Below are 17,614 nucleotides of genomic sequence, written 5' to 3' on the forward strand. Positions count from 1 at the left end.
CAGCCGACTCACAGGTGAAGTGTCACCTCACCTGGAAGAACTGTCTGGGGCCCTGAATGATGGTAAGGGAGGAAGTGTAAGGGCATGTGTAGCACTTGTTCTGCTTACAAGGATAAGTGCCAGGAGGGGGATCAGTGGGGAGGGATGGGGGGGACAAATGGACAAGGGAGTCGCGTAGGGAGCGATCCCTGCGGAAAGCAGAGAGAGGGGGGGAGGGAAAGATGTGCTTAGTGGTGGGATCCCGTTGGAGGTGGCGGAAGTTACGGAGAATAATATGTTGGACCTGGAGGCTGGTGGGGTGGTAGGTGGGGACCAGGGGAACCCCATTCCTAGTGGGGTGGCGGGAGGATGGAGTGAGAGCAGATGTACGTGAAATGGGGGAGATGCGTTTGAGAGCAGAGTTGATAGTGGAGGAAGGGAAGCCCCTTTCTTTAAAAAAGGAGGACATCTCCCTCGTCCTGGAATGAAAAGCCTCATCCTGAGAGCAGATGCGGCGGAGATGGAGGAATTGCGAGAAGGGCATGGCATGTTTGCAAAAGACAGGGTGAGAAGAGGAATAGTCCAGATAGCTGTGAGAGTCAGTAGGCTTATGGTAGACATCAGTGGATAAGCTGTCTCCAGAGGCAGAGACAGAAAGATCTAGAAAGGGAAGGGAGGTGTCGGAAATGGACTAGGTAAACTTGAGGGCAGGGTGAAAGTTGGAGGCAAAGTTAATAAAGTCAACGAGCTCAGCATGCGTGCAGGAAGCAGCGCCAACGCAGTCGTCGATGTAGCGAAGGAAAAGTGGGGGACAGATACCAGAGTAGGCACGGAACATAGATTGTTCCACAAAGCCAACAAAAAGGCAGGCATAGCTAGGACCCATACGGGTGCCCATAGCTACACCTTTAGTTTGGAGGAAGTGGGAGGAGCCAAAGGAGAAATTATTAAGAGTAAGGACTAATTCCGCTAGACAGAGCAGAGTGGTGGTAGAGGGGAACTGATTAGGCCTGGAATCCAAAAAGAAGCGGAGAGCTTTGAGACCTTCCTGATGGGGGATGGAAGTATATAGGGACTGGACATCCATGGTGAAAATAAAGTGGTGGGGGCCAGGGAACTTAAAATCATTGAAAAGTTTAAGAGTGTGAGAAGTGTTACAAACATAGGTAGGAAGGGATTGAACAAGGGGGGATAAAACCGTGTCGAGGTATGCAGAAACGAGTTCGGTGGGGCAGGAGCAAGCTGAGACAATAGGTCTGCCAGGACAGGCAGGTTTATGGATCTTGGGTAGGAGGTAGAAACGGGAAGTGCGAGGTGTGGGAACTATAAGGTTGGTAGCAGTGGATGGGAGATCCCCTGAGCGGATAAAGTTGGTGATGGTGTGGGAGACAATGGCCTGGTGCTCCTTAGTGGGGTCATGATCGAGGGGTAAATAAGAGGAGGTATCCGCGAGTTGTCGCTGTGCCTCGGCAAGGGAGAGGTCAGTACGCCAGACTACAACAGCAGCCCCCTTATCGGCGGGTTTAATAATAAGGTTAGGATTAGTGCGGAGGGAGTGGAGAGCAGAGCGTTCCGAAGGAGTGAGGTTGGAATGGGAACAAGGTGCGGTGAAGTCGAGACGGTTGATGTCCCGTCGGCAGTTAGCGATAAAGAGATCCAGAGCAGGCAGAAGACCAGAGCGGGGTGTCCATGAAGAAGAGAAGGGTTGAAGACGGGAGAAGGGGTCATCGGTGGGGGTGGAAGAGTCCTTACCGAAGAAGTAGGCTCGGAGACGGAGACGGCGAAAGAAGAGTTCCGCATTGTGGCGAACATGGAACTTGCTGAGGTGTGGGCGAAGGGGGACAAAGGTGAGGCCTATACTGAGGACAGAGCGTTCTGCCTCAGACAGTTGAAGGTTGGAGGGGATGGTAAAGACCCGGCACGGATGGATCAGAGGGGGGAGGGGGGGAGGCTGGGGGTGTCAATGGAGAGGGGAGGGTTGGGGTGAGAGGAAGATGGAGCCTCTGAGGACCCAGGAGCTGACGATGGGATCTGAAGGAGACGGGATTGTAGAGTATTGGTGGGGGAAGGGGAGACGGGAGTCGCAATAGCAGCACATAAAGACCCAGCCTGGATTCCATGGTCGTTGCTGGAGTCCAGGTTTTGAATATGCTCTGAGGTATTGGAGCCGGCGAGATTAGTGGCAGGGGCTGCAATCTGAAGTTCATGCCTGCTAGTTTCATGGGCAGCAGGCTCTGGAGTCCGTAGGTGTAGGATCTTGCAATCTTTGCCTAACATGACAAAGTCAAAAAAACGGCGATTGCAGGCGTGAATCCGACGGAGGATGAAATAACGGGTAGGACCATTACAGACGGTGAAGAAAGTGTCCCGAAGGTGTGGAAGGGTCAGGGATAGAGACACCAAGTACCTCCTCATGGCGGAGAGGGTCGCCTTCAGAGCTTGATGGGAGAAGCGGCGAGAGGCAGAGTCAATAAAATGTGAGTACCTGGGATCCTCAGAAGGTCCAAATTGAGAGACTCGGAAACGAATCCTAAAACCAACTGGAGTAAGTTGGCAAACAGCAGGAATTCTGCAGATGCTGGAGATTCAAGCAACACACATCAAAGTTGCTGGTGAATGCAGCAGGCCAAGCAGCATCTAACGCAGCAACTTTGATGTGTGTTGGAGTAAGTTGGCGACGGAGGCACGTTCCAAGAAAGGATATATGGCTGTGATAGCGAGTCTGAGTCAAAGTGTGATCGAAAAGTTGAAGAGCTGAAGAAATTACAGGTGGGGAGCAGTGAGAGATGGTTTCACTGAACTCCTGTCGAAGAGAGGATCTAAACTTCTTCGGTGTAGGCATCACCGGAAGAGGTTTCACAGTAGTGAATTTTATAGCTCTTGTTTGAGTAAAATCTCTCGATGGAAAAATGTTATATCTTGTATTCTTTGTCAGCTATGAAATAATCACTTCATTATTAAATCAAACTATATACTTCTCAAACTAAGCCCATGAATCTGAATTAAGAGCCTTGGGATATTGCTTGGTATTTTTTTTTGCAAACTAATATAGTAGAAAATTTTCAGCTTTGGCATGGGCTATTAAAAACTTGTAATTAATAAATTCTTTTTTTGTAAAATATTTTCATGGATATGACTGAAATTTTATATATAAGAAGTAGATGAATTTGAATGCTATTACCTCTTAGAAAGTGAGATCAAATGACATAGATGACAACAGGGCCTCACTTCCAGATGAGTTCAATGCCTTCTGTGCTTGTTTTGACCATCAAAACATGGAGGAACTGTCACAAACTCCCACAGACCCCAATGACGCTGTGATTTCAGACTTCCAGGCCAACCTGAAAGCATCCTTCTGGAGGGTTAACCCATGGAAAGCATCCAGCCCAAATCGGGTACCTGGCTGAGTACTGAAGCCCTATGTGGATCAACTGGCTGGGGTGTTCACTGAGGCCTTTAACCTCTTGCTTCGACAGTCTGAGGTACCCACCTGCTTTAAGCAGACTTCAATTATACTGGTGCCTAAGAAGAACATGATATCCTGCCTCAGTGATTATCATCCAATAGCACTTACATCCACAGTAATAAAGTGTTTTGAGAGGTTGGTGATGAAACATATCAACTCCTGCTTGAGAAGTGACTTGGATCTAATCCAGTTTGCCTACTGGCACAACAGGCCCACAGAAGAAGCCATTTCATTGGCTCTTCACTCAGCTGGAGCATCTAGACAGCAAAGATGCATACATCATGACGTTCTTTATTGACTACAGCTCAGTGTCCAATACTGTCGTCCCCTCAAAATTAATCAATAAGCTTCAAGACAACAATACCTCCTTGTACAAGTGGATCCTCGATTTCCTCACCTGCAGACTTGTCAGTTCAGGTTGGCAACAACTCCTCCACAATCTCCATCAGTGCAGGTGCACCGCAGGGTTCTGTGCTTAACTCCTTGCTCTCATGGCTTTACACTTAAGACTGTGCAGCTAAGCATAGCTCCAATGCCATAGTTAAGTTTGCTGATGACAGCACTGTCACAGGCCAAATCTACGGTGGTAACAAATTAGCATGTAGGAGAGAGATTGAAAATTTGGCCGAGTAGTGCCACAACAACAACTTCTCACTCAATATCAACAAGACCGAGGAGCTGATTATTGACTTCAGGAGGAGAACAGTGCAGGTCAGTGAGGCAGTCCTCATTGGTGAATCAAAGGTGGAGAGGGTCACTGCTTTAAATTCCTCAGTGTAACCATTTCAGATGACCTGTTCTGGGCCCAGCATGTAAGTGCAATTACGAAGAAGTGCCTCTACTCAGGAGTTTACAAAGATTTGGCATGACATCTATAACTTTGATTAATTTCTATAGATGTGTGGTGGAGAGTATATTTACTGGCTACATCATAGCTTGGTATGGAAATACCGCTGCGCTTGAACAAAAAATCCTTGAAAAAGTGGATACAACCCAGTTCACCATGGGTAAAGCCTTCCCCACTGTCGAGTACGTCTACATCATAAGGCACCCGCAGCACCGAGGACATGATCCTTCTTGCTGCTGCATCAGGAAGAAGGTGTAAGAACCTCAGGACTCACACACCAGGTTCAGGAACAGTCCTTACCCTTCAACCATCAGGGTCTAGAATCAGAACGGATAACTTCACTTGCCCCATAACTGAACTGTTCCCACAAAATATGCACTTACTTTCAAGGACTCTTCATCTTGTGTTCTCAATGTGTATTGCTTATTTATTATTTTGATTAATTCTTTCATCTTTGCACAGTTTGTTGCCTTTTGCACGTTGATCTTTCATTGATTCTACTATAGTTATTGGATATATTGAATATGCCCATAAGAAAATGACTCTCAGTTCTGTATATGGTGACACATATGTATTTTGATAATAAATTTACTTTTAACTTTAAACTTCTAGTTATTTTTAAAGAGCACTGGATAACCTACAGTCATTAAGTGTGACCTTTGGTCAAGCAACATTAAAGGTAGATCCAGCTACTGATTCTGATAATTCTGATTCTGGTTCATAAACACATAAAACCATTAAATTTTAATTAGTTGATATGAAAAGGGTACAAAAGCTAAAAAAGTGTCTGTTATCAACAAGGGATATTGCTATTTCTGTAACACTCCCTTTGGAACTGAAGATAGAAAGGTCTAACTGGTTTTTAATTTTCTGAAAATGATGCTTTGCCTCACAATGTTGATGGGGGTTGTTACGCACAGCTCATTTTCCACATTAAACGATGGAAAGTGTTCTTAATGTGAGGATGGTTAGAATATCTGAATGACAAAGATTGACTTTTTAGACCTGTTAACTTGGAAAGCAATATAATGAATTAAGGCTCCTTTCAAAAATGAAAAATTCAGCACACTTGATTTTCCTCCAAATGTTTAATATCAAATGTCAGTGTGAATTGAAGGCATTTATTCTCATCCATTTTTTGGCATTAAAATTACTTAGTACACAAAATTGTATTCAAATATTATGAACTTATTCTAATGGAGAGTCATAATACATGAAGTTAATGAAATTGATGCTCATGGCACCAGGTTGGAAGCTACCCAAATGGGATATGAGGTGTTGCTCCTCCAGTTTGAGTGCGGCCTCGTAGTGGCAGTAGAGGAGGCCATGGACCAATATGTTGGAATGGGAAAGCGAGTCAAGTTGAAATGGGTGGCGAGCAGGAAATCCCATCATTTGTGGCAGACAGAAGAAAAGGTGTACAACAAGGATTTAGGGTTGTTCAGCCAAAAGCAGCAACTGGATGATCTTTATTGGTGTTACTTTGAAATTAGCACCGTCATGGATGCCAATTTTTTAATATTTAATTGATTCATTTTTGTGTTTGGATGCACTGATTATATGTGAATACAGTATTGAAATCCTGTGACTCAAAGAATTCTAATGCCCAAAAAAAATTGAGAAATACCTGCCTTCGAATCAAGTTGACATTTGATTGAGCAAGGCAGCGCAAAGCAGTCATATTAGACAGCTGATGAAACCCAGCATTATCCTAATCATGGCTCACTGATATACCTGGGGTCACATTTTACCTGTGAATTCATTTTAGGGATTCTTTTCATATATAAAGAATACAGACTCTTAATAAAATTTTAAATACACTTCAGATAGTGAGTTATTGCTCTAAGATGTGATCTCAGCAGTGCAAAATCGTACCTGAGCTGAATAGGTGTGCCATATTTAATATGCAACTCTGCATTTATTTGAAACTCCAGGAAGGTTTTACACCACTGATCCAGGCTGCGCAAGGCAACCATGCTGACGTGTGTCTTTATCTGATAGACCAAGGAGCGGATGTGGATGCACGAGACAAGAATGGCAGGTAAAAATTGTGTTAAATAGTAATTTCACAATATTGGAGATAATTATACCTTTTCACTTTTTTCCCCACAATCTTCCTCTTCCTCCTGAAGTCAGTGAATTATCCCTTTGAAGCAGGATTAAGTTGTAATTTAAAGCAATAGAAGAACTGCACCAAAAAAGGCCATTAGACATAGGAGCAGAATTAGGCCGTTTGGCCCGTCGAGTTTGCTCTTGAAAAGAGTTAAATACAATCAATGGTTGCAAACGCCCTAATCCATTTGTAATAAAATGAATGTTGTGCATCAGTTTGCAACAAATAACCAGTCTGTATCATTGTCACCAGGCATTAATGCATCAGCTTGAAGCAAAACAGTTTGATTTCAGGACCCTTGACGTAGTCATGGAGCAATATCTGGTGGCCCAACTAGTCCTTTCTGACAATGATGCCCTCCCAGCTACTCCCAATTTCCTGTGTTCAGCCTAGGCCCCACTCAGATGTGCTTATCCAAGTGTTTCTTTAGGTGATAATATTGTAACTTCCTCAACTACTTCCGCTGGCAGCTCATTCTACATACTCTCGACCCTCTATGTTGAAAGAGACGGCCCTCAGGTTTCCCCTCTCACCCTTAAACCTGTGCCCCCTGGCTTTGGTCTCCCCTGCCCTGGTGAAAGGTCTGTTACTGTCTACCTTTATTATGTCTTTCATAATTTTAAACAAACACTTGGCTCTTCAAATGTTCAAATTTTGGCGAGTAGGCACTTAAATATACTGTGTGTCTCTAAACAACTGGAGTATTTAATTCACAAGATCACAAGACAAAGGAGCAGAAGTAGGCCATTCCGCCCATGGCGTCTGCTCCGCAGCTCCCCCTTGAGCTAAACTATTCACCCATCTAGTTCTAATTTCCGGCTTTTTCCCCATATCCCTTGATACCCTGACTAATTCCTTAAATGACTATTTTAAATCCAACATTTTTCTGAGCTGCCCAAAGTATATGAAGTCTGGAACCACTAAACTGATGCAGATTATCACTTTTTTTTTTGATTTTGTTCATGATTATTTAGTGTCCAGTCAAAATTAAGAATTGAATGCTGTCATTAAGAAACCCAGTAAGAATTCAATGAAGAGCTGTTTCTTCAAATTATAATCTGGAACTTCCAACAACATGACTCTCTATAACTCGTATTCTTCTTATTAAAGGTTCAAAGGTTCATTTATTATCAAAGTATATATCCAGGGGTGCAGTGCTAGCTGGAGCACGTCCAGCACATCTTTAAGAAAAAAGCTGAAATAAACAAGCTAATTAATTAGGTGCCGCCCAGGGTGATTTGAGTATCTCAGAAACTGATGATCTCCTGGGACTTTTACACACAACAGACTCTGGAGTTTACAAAGAATGGTGCCAAAAACAAAAAAAAAGCATCCAGTGAGTGGATTTAACGAGATGTTTTCGCTCACAGAACAGCCACTCGCTGGATGTTTTTTTGTTTTTGGCACCAATCTTTGTAAACTCCAGAGTCTGTTGTGCGTAAAAATCCCAGGAGATCAGCGGTTTCTGAGGTACTCAAATCACCCTGGGCGGCACCTAATTAATTAGCTTGTTTATTTCAGCTTTTTTCTTAAAGATGTGCCCGACACACTCCGGCTAGCACTGCACCACTATCCATATACAACTCTGAAAATTGTCTTCTCCAGATAGGCCACAAAACAAAAAAAAACATGAAAGTCATTCAGAGAGAAACATCAAACCGACCTCCCCTGTACGAAAAAGAACGACATCCTGGTCATCAACCACCTGCCAAAAGCCCCCTCCCCCTGTACAAAATGGAACTGGAACATGAACCTCCAAAAAACATCCCTCCTCCACACACAAAACTAACAGAACACGAATAGAACATCAACCTCGAAACATCCTCCCCGGCACAACAAAATGGAAAAGGAACGGACGATTTAAAAAAAAACACAGAATATGAAAACCATAAGTCTGAAAAAGTCCACAGTCCGTAAACACAATAGTTCAATCCATAAATGCAGAACCACAATACCATCCTACGATATTGCTGACATTCATCAAAAGAGAGGAACACTACACGAGGCGGAGAGGCCTACCCGCCTACCACAGCGAGCTGCACAGTGATAGGCCACTCACAAACTCCTTTGGTAGTGATCAAAAGGCAGACAGTCGACACTGAAACTCCCGCTCGTATTCTGCATTCGCCTCGAAGTCTCGGTCTTCCTTGGTGCTTTAATTGGCAGTTAATAGACATTTTAAACGGCGAGATGGAGTTGAACATCGACTCACTCCCCATCTCGAAGTTTCTTCACATAGAGGCCGTCCGAGCATATGCTCACTTCCTGGAATCTTGGAGCCCGCAGAGAGCTGGGAGATCAGACGATCTCCAAGCTATAAATCACGAGCTCAAACAGACCCGCAAACACATTTAAGGTGAAAAACAGATGTAAAAGAAGTAAAATGAAGCTATTTATTTACTTATCTATTTATAATTATTAGTATTTTTTAATATCTGCACAGTTTGCCTTCTTTTCATACTTGGGTTGCTTGTCAGTCTTTGTAGTTTTTCATTGATTTTGTTGTAATTCTTTGTTCTGTGAATGCCCACAAGAAAATGAATCTCAGATGACATATATGTACTTTGATTATACACTTACTGAAAAATAAACTTAATATGCATGTGTTGATAAGATCTGGTAAGTTGAAGTGAAATGCATATGTTGGTAAGACCTGATGAAGAAAGGTGGATGGAGTTAAAAGCTGGCAGAGATGTTTGAGCTTTGAGGCTAATTTCCGCTTGCAATTCTTTGTGTTGTCAATGCTCTGAATTTTAAATGTGTGTAATCCGCTAAGGCACTTGAAAGGAGGTTCTACCGTACATGTGTAGTTTTGACAAGGAGCGCTCAACTCAAAATTTGAGTATATACTCCATTTTATAATTCTGGCTATTAACTGTCCCACTATTTAGCACAAGCCAGCAAACTGTTCACAAACACAATCCTTCTCGTGCACAATCCTTTGAAGTACTTTCAAAGATTCCCTTGAAGTAAGTTGTTTTAAAGGATGCCTAAATATACAATGGTTTAAAACTTAATTTTCTGACCCAATTGATCCCTGTTCCAAGATGCTATCTCCTCTTATCTGTTTCTTCTTTTACACTCTGCTTGGATCTGTTTGTACTATAATTCAAAGTAAGTTTATTATCAAAGTACTTGTATGAAGCCGTGTTCTACCTTGACATTGATATTTCTTGCAGGCATTTACAGAAAATAAAGAAATACGATAGAATTTATGAGAACTATAAATAACAAGGAGCTAAATATTTTAGGTGCCATCTAGAAACAAGATAACGAGAGAGAAAAAAGAAAACCTCAGCAACTCTGAGCAATATTAAAAGTATCTGAGCATAACTTTATAATAGAAGACGAACTCAACCATTAGGTACTTCTGCCATCTAGAAAGCCCAGAGACTTTGTCAAAGGTGGAGACCAACCATAGCCTCAGCCCAGATCACCAGCAGGCTTGCTCACCACAGGGTCTGACTGGCAACTGAAAGCAATTAAAGTTCCCCAGCTTCATCGCTGAGCCCTGACGTGCAATATCAAATTTTATAGTTTGTCAGCTACTAAAGGAATATTAATATATCTCTTCTTGAATCTGTCCTAATGCTGCTTTTGATCAATTACGGCAGAGTGAGATAACAAACACAATGAAAATCAGCTGCTGTGAAATTACAGCCGAAGTTTAATATAGAAATGTAACTAAATATATCTGTAAATTGAGATTACAGTCAGGTTACAAGTTGAACAGAATCAAGACATGAAAGTCGAAGTACATTCCCTCTGGTTGGTGAGGTTGAAGATAGAAAACAGAATGGGAACATGATAATTTTTATCATCCATATTTAGCATATTATACACATTAAACAAATTTCCCTCAGGATCAATAAAGTATGACTATGACTATACACCCAATTCTACTTAACGTGTTGGAATTGCTTTAATAGCAATTAAGGCTATTTAATAGCAATTTGATGCTGCAATACACACCAGGATCTGCTGGGACACATCATCATTGATGTAACCTGGGTCATCGGGTGTTCTGTGTCTTTCGACATCAGTCTCGCTGAGGTGACCCAGCCAGTGCTGATGAGCCCCTGGCTTGTGTCCCAGCAGAATTGGTCCACGGGTCACACCTCTTGATCCACAGCCATCTGGAGGCTCGCTCAGCAGCCTCTGTAACGATCCTGAGGGCTGTTTTCTTTGCAGCCTCCATAATGCCAAGGAGAAAGTAGGTTATGCAGAGCAAGTAGCCAGCAAGACCTCTGCACCTCACCTCTATAGGCTCACATCATGCCCTCCACCCCTGTCTCTGCCACTGCTCTACCAGCTCCTGGTATTTAACTTTCTTGCACTCAAACACCACCTCATTCTGGTCTTCCCAAGGCACTACCATGCTTTGAGGTTTCTGACAGAATGACCATGTCAGGTCTCAGGGATGATGATGTGATGATGATAAGGGAACTTTAATTACTTGCCATGATCGACTTTCAGTTGCCAGTCAGATGCTGCAGTGAGCAGGCTTGCTGGTGATCTGGGCTGAAGCTGTGGTTGGTCTCCAGTTTTGACAAAAGCTATGGGCTTTCTGGATGGTGGAGGTACCTACTGTTGTTAATGGCTGAGTTTGTCTTCTATTATAAAGCTATGATCAAATACATTTAATATCGCTCAGACTTTCTGAGGTTTTCTTCTTTTTCTCTCTTTATCATGTTTCCGGGCGGCATCTAAAATATTTAATTCCTAAGGCTATAACAAGATGTGCTGCACCATCAGAAGTATCAGTTTCTGTTATATTTTGTGCTAACTTTTCAAGGGCGTTATTTTTATTTTGTCTACAGCATGCCAATTGAGGCAATGACTTGCTACAAGCATTTATTGATGGAGGAATGCCTTTTTTGAAAGTCAGTGTTCAGATTCATAGTGGACAGAATCAGAATCACATTTATTATTTTTGCTTATATGAGGCATATATGTTATAAGGCATTGGTCAGAATGCACTTGAAATTTTGTGAACAGAATAGGGCATCTTATTTATGAAAGGATTTGCTGGCATTGGAGAGGGTCTAGAGGAGGTTCATGAGAACCATCCCAGGACTGAAAGGGTTAATGTATGAGAACTCTTTGATGGCTTTGGGAATGTACTCGCTAGAGTTCAGAAGAGTGAGGGGGCATCTCATTGAAACCTGTCGAATATTGAAAGGGCTAGATTGAGAGGATGTTTCCTATAGTAGTGGAGTCTAGGTCAAGAGGGCACAGCCTCATAATAAGAAGAACAACCCTTTAGAACAAAGATGAGAAGGAAGTTTTTCAGCCAGAAGGTGGTTAATCTGTGGAATTCATTGCCACAGAGAGCTGTGGAGACCAAATCATTGGGTATATAGTGGACTCCAGTTAATTGGGCCATCGGTTAATCAGAGCAGCTGCTTGGGACAACTATTAAAAAGCAAAAACTAGCTGAGTTTGCCTTTATTTATTTGGAACACTCTGTTGCTTAATTGAGACAGGAGACTGTTGCCAGATAGCTTCTAACTAGCACCAGTCGCATGCACTTGAGTGGCTGCTGGACACTACACTATGCTTCAAGCAAACAGTTTGTAAATAGCATCAGTTGCATGTGTTCCAAAAGCAACATTTTCTGTCGCTAATAGTTGGCATGAAATAAACATTTAGACATTGCAGAACTGTTTTGCTCACTGCATTTTCAAACATTCAGGCTTGGAGATACCAGAAACGGCGGGGCGTGAAAATGAAATGATTTCACTACTTCAACAAATTAGAAACTATGGAGAATTTGAACGTATCAACAATATCTAGAGACAAGTCCAGTACCTTAACCAAGTTGCTGTACCCATGATTAACATGCTGGGCTATTACAAATGTGCTTGGCTATTTGTAGTCACTGGTGTTTGTGATCCTTTTCCCATGGTATCCATTTTTAATATGTGGTGTTACATGAAAGCAGTGAATCTAACGTGAAAACCATTGAATGTTACAGTGAAAATAAAGATTTGGAGGATGCAGTCATTGGCAGCATTGTATGAAGGCAGTCTATTACCTGCACCAGATGTCTGCATTGATTTTGTTCATTTTGTCACGTGATCAGCAACAATGAATATATCGAGTCAGGATTTGTAAACAAACAAGCATTTATTAAACCCTGATAAACAAAAAAAAACAACGAAAACCCTAACCGGAAGTAAACTGCTAAGCAGCCATTCATTAAACCGCTACTCAGTGCTAGCTCTTAAAGCGATAAATGCCAGTTCTTAAAGCGATAAATTCAAACACAGTTGTTTGAACTGTAAATTTTAAAGTCCAAGAGATTTATGTAGTCAATTAGGAGAAACTTCCATGAAGTAACAAATTCCTCGAAGACACGACGTCACTGCCACTCCCAGCCGTATCCTGCCTTGTCCGCAGGATTCACGATGACGGAAATAAAACGGTTTTAAAGGCACTGACCTTTTCTGCTGGATACTGCACAGCTTTTTCTGCTGCCTTTTTAGCAAAGGCTATCTCATGCAGATCGCTCTTTCTTGAATGAATTCAATAATGGTCGATCCTTTCCAAACCCGTCGAGTGTCTCCTTCAGGGTCCCGTCTTCACTCTCCAATGTTACTGAAAAGATACATTAACAAACCTGGCAGTGATTGGTCAAACTGCCGGCCCAGTTCTTCCATACCTTACAATAGAACATAAAGCTCCGTTTAAAATCAAAACTGCGTCATAATGCAAATACGCAGCAGAGCAGAGTATCTCATTGATGTTCTAACGGGAAAACTAACTGCGTCACCAGGGGTCTTCCCTTTTATACCCATGGTGAACATGTCATCATGTGACCTCACATCGGCGGGGAAATTTCATCACGTGACCTCCAAAAGACCATTATATCATTCTCACAAGAAAGTCACAAGATCTCCATGAGGTATGTAACAATTTACAGTCAAAAGAATGTGACATGGATGAAGTCCTCCATTGGTAACTATTAGGAATTAATATACAGTTTTATAGTATTGCAATAGTTTTGGCAGTGTTCTACTTTGTTCAGCATTTTATTTAAATATGTAATTGTTACTCAGTTGGTCTTTTTTATACCTACTTAACTAAGTGTATAATTGGGACAGCCACTTAATTGGGCCAAAATGTACTGGTCCCGATGTGTCCCGATTACCCGGGACAATGTCGTCTTTTGCACATGGGTTGTATGTGTATCTCTGTGTGCAATTTTTCATTGATTCTATTGTTTCTTTGTATTTACTGTGAATGCCCACAAGAAAATGAATCTCAGGGAGGTATATGGTGGCATATATGTACTTTAATAATAAATTTACAGTGAAACTTTGATAGGTTCTTGATTATTAAGGGCATCATAGGTTCCAAGGAGAAAACAGGAAAATGGGGTTGATAGGGATAATAAATCAGCCATGATCGAATGGTGGAGCAGACTCGATAGGCTAAGTTGTGATTATAACTCTTATGGTCTCATGAATTTATTCGTAAAGGTACTGTATATTGTAACGTAATCTACAAGCTTTTACATTTTAGGACCTTATATATGAAAAAGAATATGATGTGGAATCATGCATGACAGATGACATTGAGATCAGAGGGCAAGAGGGGGAATGTGGATTATAGATAATTACAATTTCATAGTGAAAAATGTTTGGCAAGAGGAAAGTAATCACAACTTTAAGTAAGGAGAATTTAATTTTTAACTATTCTGTCCCAGAAATTTCCCGTAGCTTACGCCTGAGGGGCAAAATATTTTCAACCATTCCACTGACTGCTAAGGTATACAGTTGGCAAGAATATGTGCTTTTTTGGCGCTGTCCCATAGTAACATTGGAAACTTAATTTCAAAAACTTTTGTCCTTGTTGCATTCAAGTAAGCAGCTACCTACAGCGCCATTTTATTATATATACACACACACCCTATCCTCGTTATATGCAGGAGATACGTTCCTCGCAGTCGACGTATAATGTGAATAATTATTTAAATGGAGAAAATAGGGATGCGTTCCAGAGGGCTTCCTAAATATGTTTTATCTGTAATTTATTCACATTTTCATACCAATACGACATAAAAGCAGTACCACAAGACAACATTTGTATTACATTTCATCAATTTAAGGTAATATTCAATGTAATATATCATAGAAAGTTAACATCTTAGAGTGTACAGTACTCACCAACAGTGGCAGGTATGTTTGCTCTGGGAGATGAGTGGTTGTTGTGGTGTCGGGCAGCTTTACATGGATAAGGTGGATGGTTGTGGTCATCGGGATCATATCAAGCACAGCAAGGGGTGAAGGAAGACTCACAGAACTCTAAGAACTGCCGGCAGCAGGAGATGACACCTATTTGAGGAAAGTGATGAGGGTTCTTTCCTTGGCAGCATTTTGTTTTACAGCATAAATTTGCTTGTAGGGAAGAAGGGTTGACGGCAGGGAATGACTGAAATGCTGACTCCGTTCTAAACTTGGGTCTATGTCCTTCGCCATTTGTGCCAAGTGTTCCGACTTACAGCATTCCCTCACCGTTGGTAAACTCCCGGGATTTTCAAAATCGTCTGTTATTTGCAGCATCTGAGAGATAGTTCGCCATAAAAAAAAAACGTCGCCTTGAATGTGGATCACACCTTGGTCGAGTGGTTGAATCCGCGGTGTTGTGTTAGGCGGCAGGAAACGCACTGTAATATTAGGATGAACGCTGTCCAAATGTTTAGGATGGGCTGGCACATTGTCAAGCAACAAAAAAACTTTAAAGGCAAGATTCTGTTCCCGGCAGTAGTGTCCCAGAGCTGTGTTACCTTCAGCTGATGCTGCGCTGTTTATAATTTCCAACTTTTTTTCAAGTGTTAAAGCGGTTCTCTGCCGCTCGGCTGATGGCCCAGGACATGACATCGGACGCTTAGGAGGCATGATTAAATATTTCAAGCACAAAATCACTGCACCATAGGTAAAACCAACAAAAGTTTAAGGGCGCAAGATCCTAACATAACAGTGCGTTTCCTGTGAAGCATCAGATCAAATAAGATGGAAATAACGGAACTGGGAAAATGGAATGGAGTTCCTATTGGAGATAGGATGGGACTGCAATACTACACTTCACTGTACCAGTCGTTTAGATGGTGCAAATGTCAATTACTTCAGGTTGCTTCGATCATGAACTTTCAAATTCCAGACATGCCCACATTCAGAAAAGATGCTGCTTCTGTCTGGTGTAGATATACAGTGTATCAACAATTCTCATAGTGTACTGATTGTGTAGCTAAATTGTATTGTAACAGTCTAGCTAAACCTAAATGTTAAGCATGAATGGAGGACCCAATCCAACAAAGTTCTGACACGATTGCCAGTTAGTTTCATTGTCTTAGAACAAGGTTCCCAACTTATGTCATTGAACCCTACCATTAACCGAGGGGTCTGTGGACCCCAGGTTGGGAATCCCTGCCCTCGAATGCTCAGGTTTTTAAAACTGAGGATTGGAATCAATTCATAATTATTTCCCGATTTACCTCATGAGTGCCGTTGGAGATTAACGTATCATTGTGGGAGAGAATTCTATCACAATTCCAGAGTGGAAATTACGAGCACACAAGGGTATAATTTTAAGTAATTGGGTAATAAATCCGCCATGATGCAATGGCAGAACAGATTCAGAATCAGATTTAATATCACTGGCGTATATCATGAAATGTGTTGCCTTTTTGGCAGCAGTATTATGCAATACATGATAGAAAAAAAACCTGTGAATTACAGTAAATATATATATATAATAATTAAATAAGTATTGCAATATTGAAATAAAAACAGTAGTGAGGTAGTGTTCACGGGTTCAATGTCCATTCAGAAATCAGATGACGGAGGGGAAGAAGTTGTTGCTGAACCATTGAATGTGTGCCTTCAGTCTTCAGAACTGGATGGGCCGAGTGGCCTAATTATGTCTTGTCATATTATGGTCTTTATTTATGCCATTTTATTTCTCGTTCTCAAAAAAACAAACGTGTAGTATACTTAGTAATTACCTGACATCAAAACTTATGAAAGCTTCTATATGTACAGAGGACACTTGAGAGCATCATTTTTTTTCTGTTCTTTCTCTCGTACCTAGGACTGCTTTAATGCTGGCCTGTGAACATGGTAGTGGAAATGCTGTCGAGATTTTAGTCAAGAAGGGTGCCAGTCTGAAGTTGGTAGATGCGTTGGGTCATGATGCACTTCATTACTGCAAGCTCTCAGGAAATGCCGATATCCTAAACCTCCTTCAGGCTGCACTTAAAAAGGTCCCCGAGGATCCTGGTACGTGCCCTATCTGCTTATAATCGAGGTAGCCTTTGAGTTTATGCAAAATCAATTTTCACTGGTAGATCACTGTTCTAGAAATATGAAGCATCATTTTGAATATCCTGCTTCCTGCATTTAGCGTAATTGCATGTTATTTAAAAAACGCGCTATTAACATTTCTGGTAACATAGTGACTTGAAGGAAAAGAAACACTTGCATATGTCTAGACATTACTGTCTCTTAGATGTCCCAAAGTATTCACAGCCCATGTATCATTTCTGAATTGTTGTCGCTGTTGCATTGTAAGTAAACACACGCTGGGTTTGCATGAAGTGAAATCCCAGCGGTTGATAAGTAACTAACTCTTGGCACAGCCTCCAATTCTTGTTCCAGGTCAATAAGTACTGGAACCTCTTTCCTCCATTCCAATGTTCTGTTGCTGATGCTGACCTGAATCTATTTGAAGATTCGAGGCCACCATGCTGTTTAATCTCATTCATCTACAACTGCTGTCACCTCTATTGCTCCACACAATGAAGTCAGGGCTGAAGTCCAAAATTGGGCTGCCTTAGGCCTTGCTATTCAGGCGCACCTTTTAACCTTTTAAACTTGAATTGCAGATGATTCCAATCAAATTCATGTTTAATTATCATTCAACTGTACAGGAATATGGCCAAATGAAACAGTGTTCCTCTGTGGCCAAGGTGCAAAGTGTACAAAGTACATTCAAAATAGCAAGCAAAAAAAATTTGTGTGTGTGTGTCTCTCTCTCTCTCTCTCTCTCTTGCTCTCATGTGCGCGCGCGCACACACACACACACACACACACACACACGTATATATGTGAAAATTTTGAAAATTGTAAAGGGTTTAATTGTTTGTTGGCTTGTAGGAATTACGTTTGTGTTATACTGCCATCAGGTGGACATACGATAAGAGTTT

At 41.7% G+C, this 17,614-nt stretch overlaps 1 protein-coding gene across 3 annotated transcripts in view; it reads left to right on the forward strand.

Annotated features, from left to right (window-relative positions):
- rai14 (retinoic acid induced 14) overlaps window positions 1–17,614 on the forward strand; it is a 251,941-nt gene that overhangs the window by 174,981 nt on the left and 59,346 nt on the right. For all 3 annotated transcript variants that reach the window (XM_072252291.1, XM_072252290.1, XM_072252292.1), the window contains 2 exons: window positions 6,227–6,333; window positions 16,501–16,688. In XM_072252291.1, coding sequence (XP_072108392.1) covers window positions 6,227–6,333; window positions 16,501–16,688 — 295 coding nt within the window. The remainder of the gene's footprint in view (window positions 1–6,226; window positions 6,334–16,500; window positions 16,689–17,614) is intronic.

The sequence above is a fragment of the Mobula birostris genome, chromosome 3 (genome assembly GCF_030028105.1).
Source record: "Mobula birostris isolate sMobBir1 chromosome 3, sMobBir1.hap1, whole genome shotgun sequence".
Taxonomy (NCBI): Eukaryota; Metazoa; Chordata; class Chondrichthyes; order Myliobatiformes; family Myliobatidae; genus Mobula; species Mobula birostris.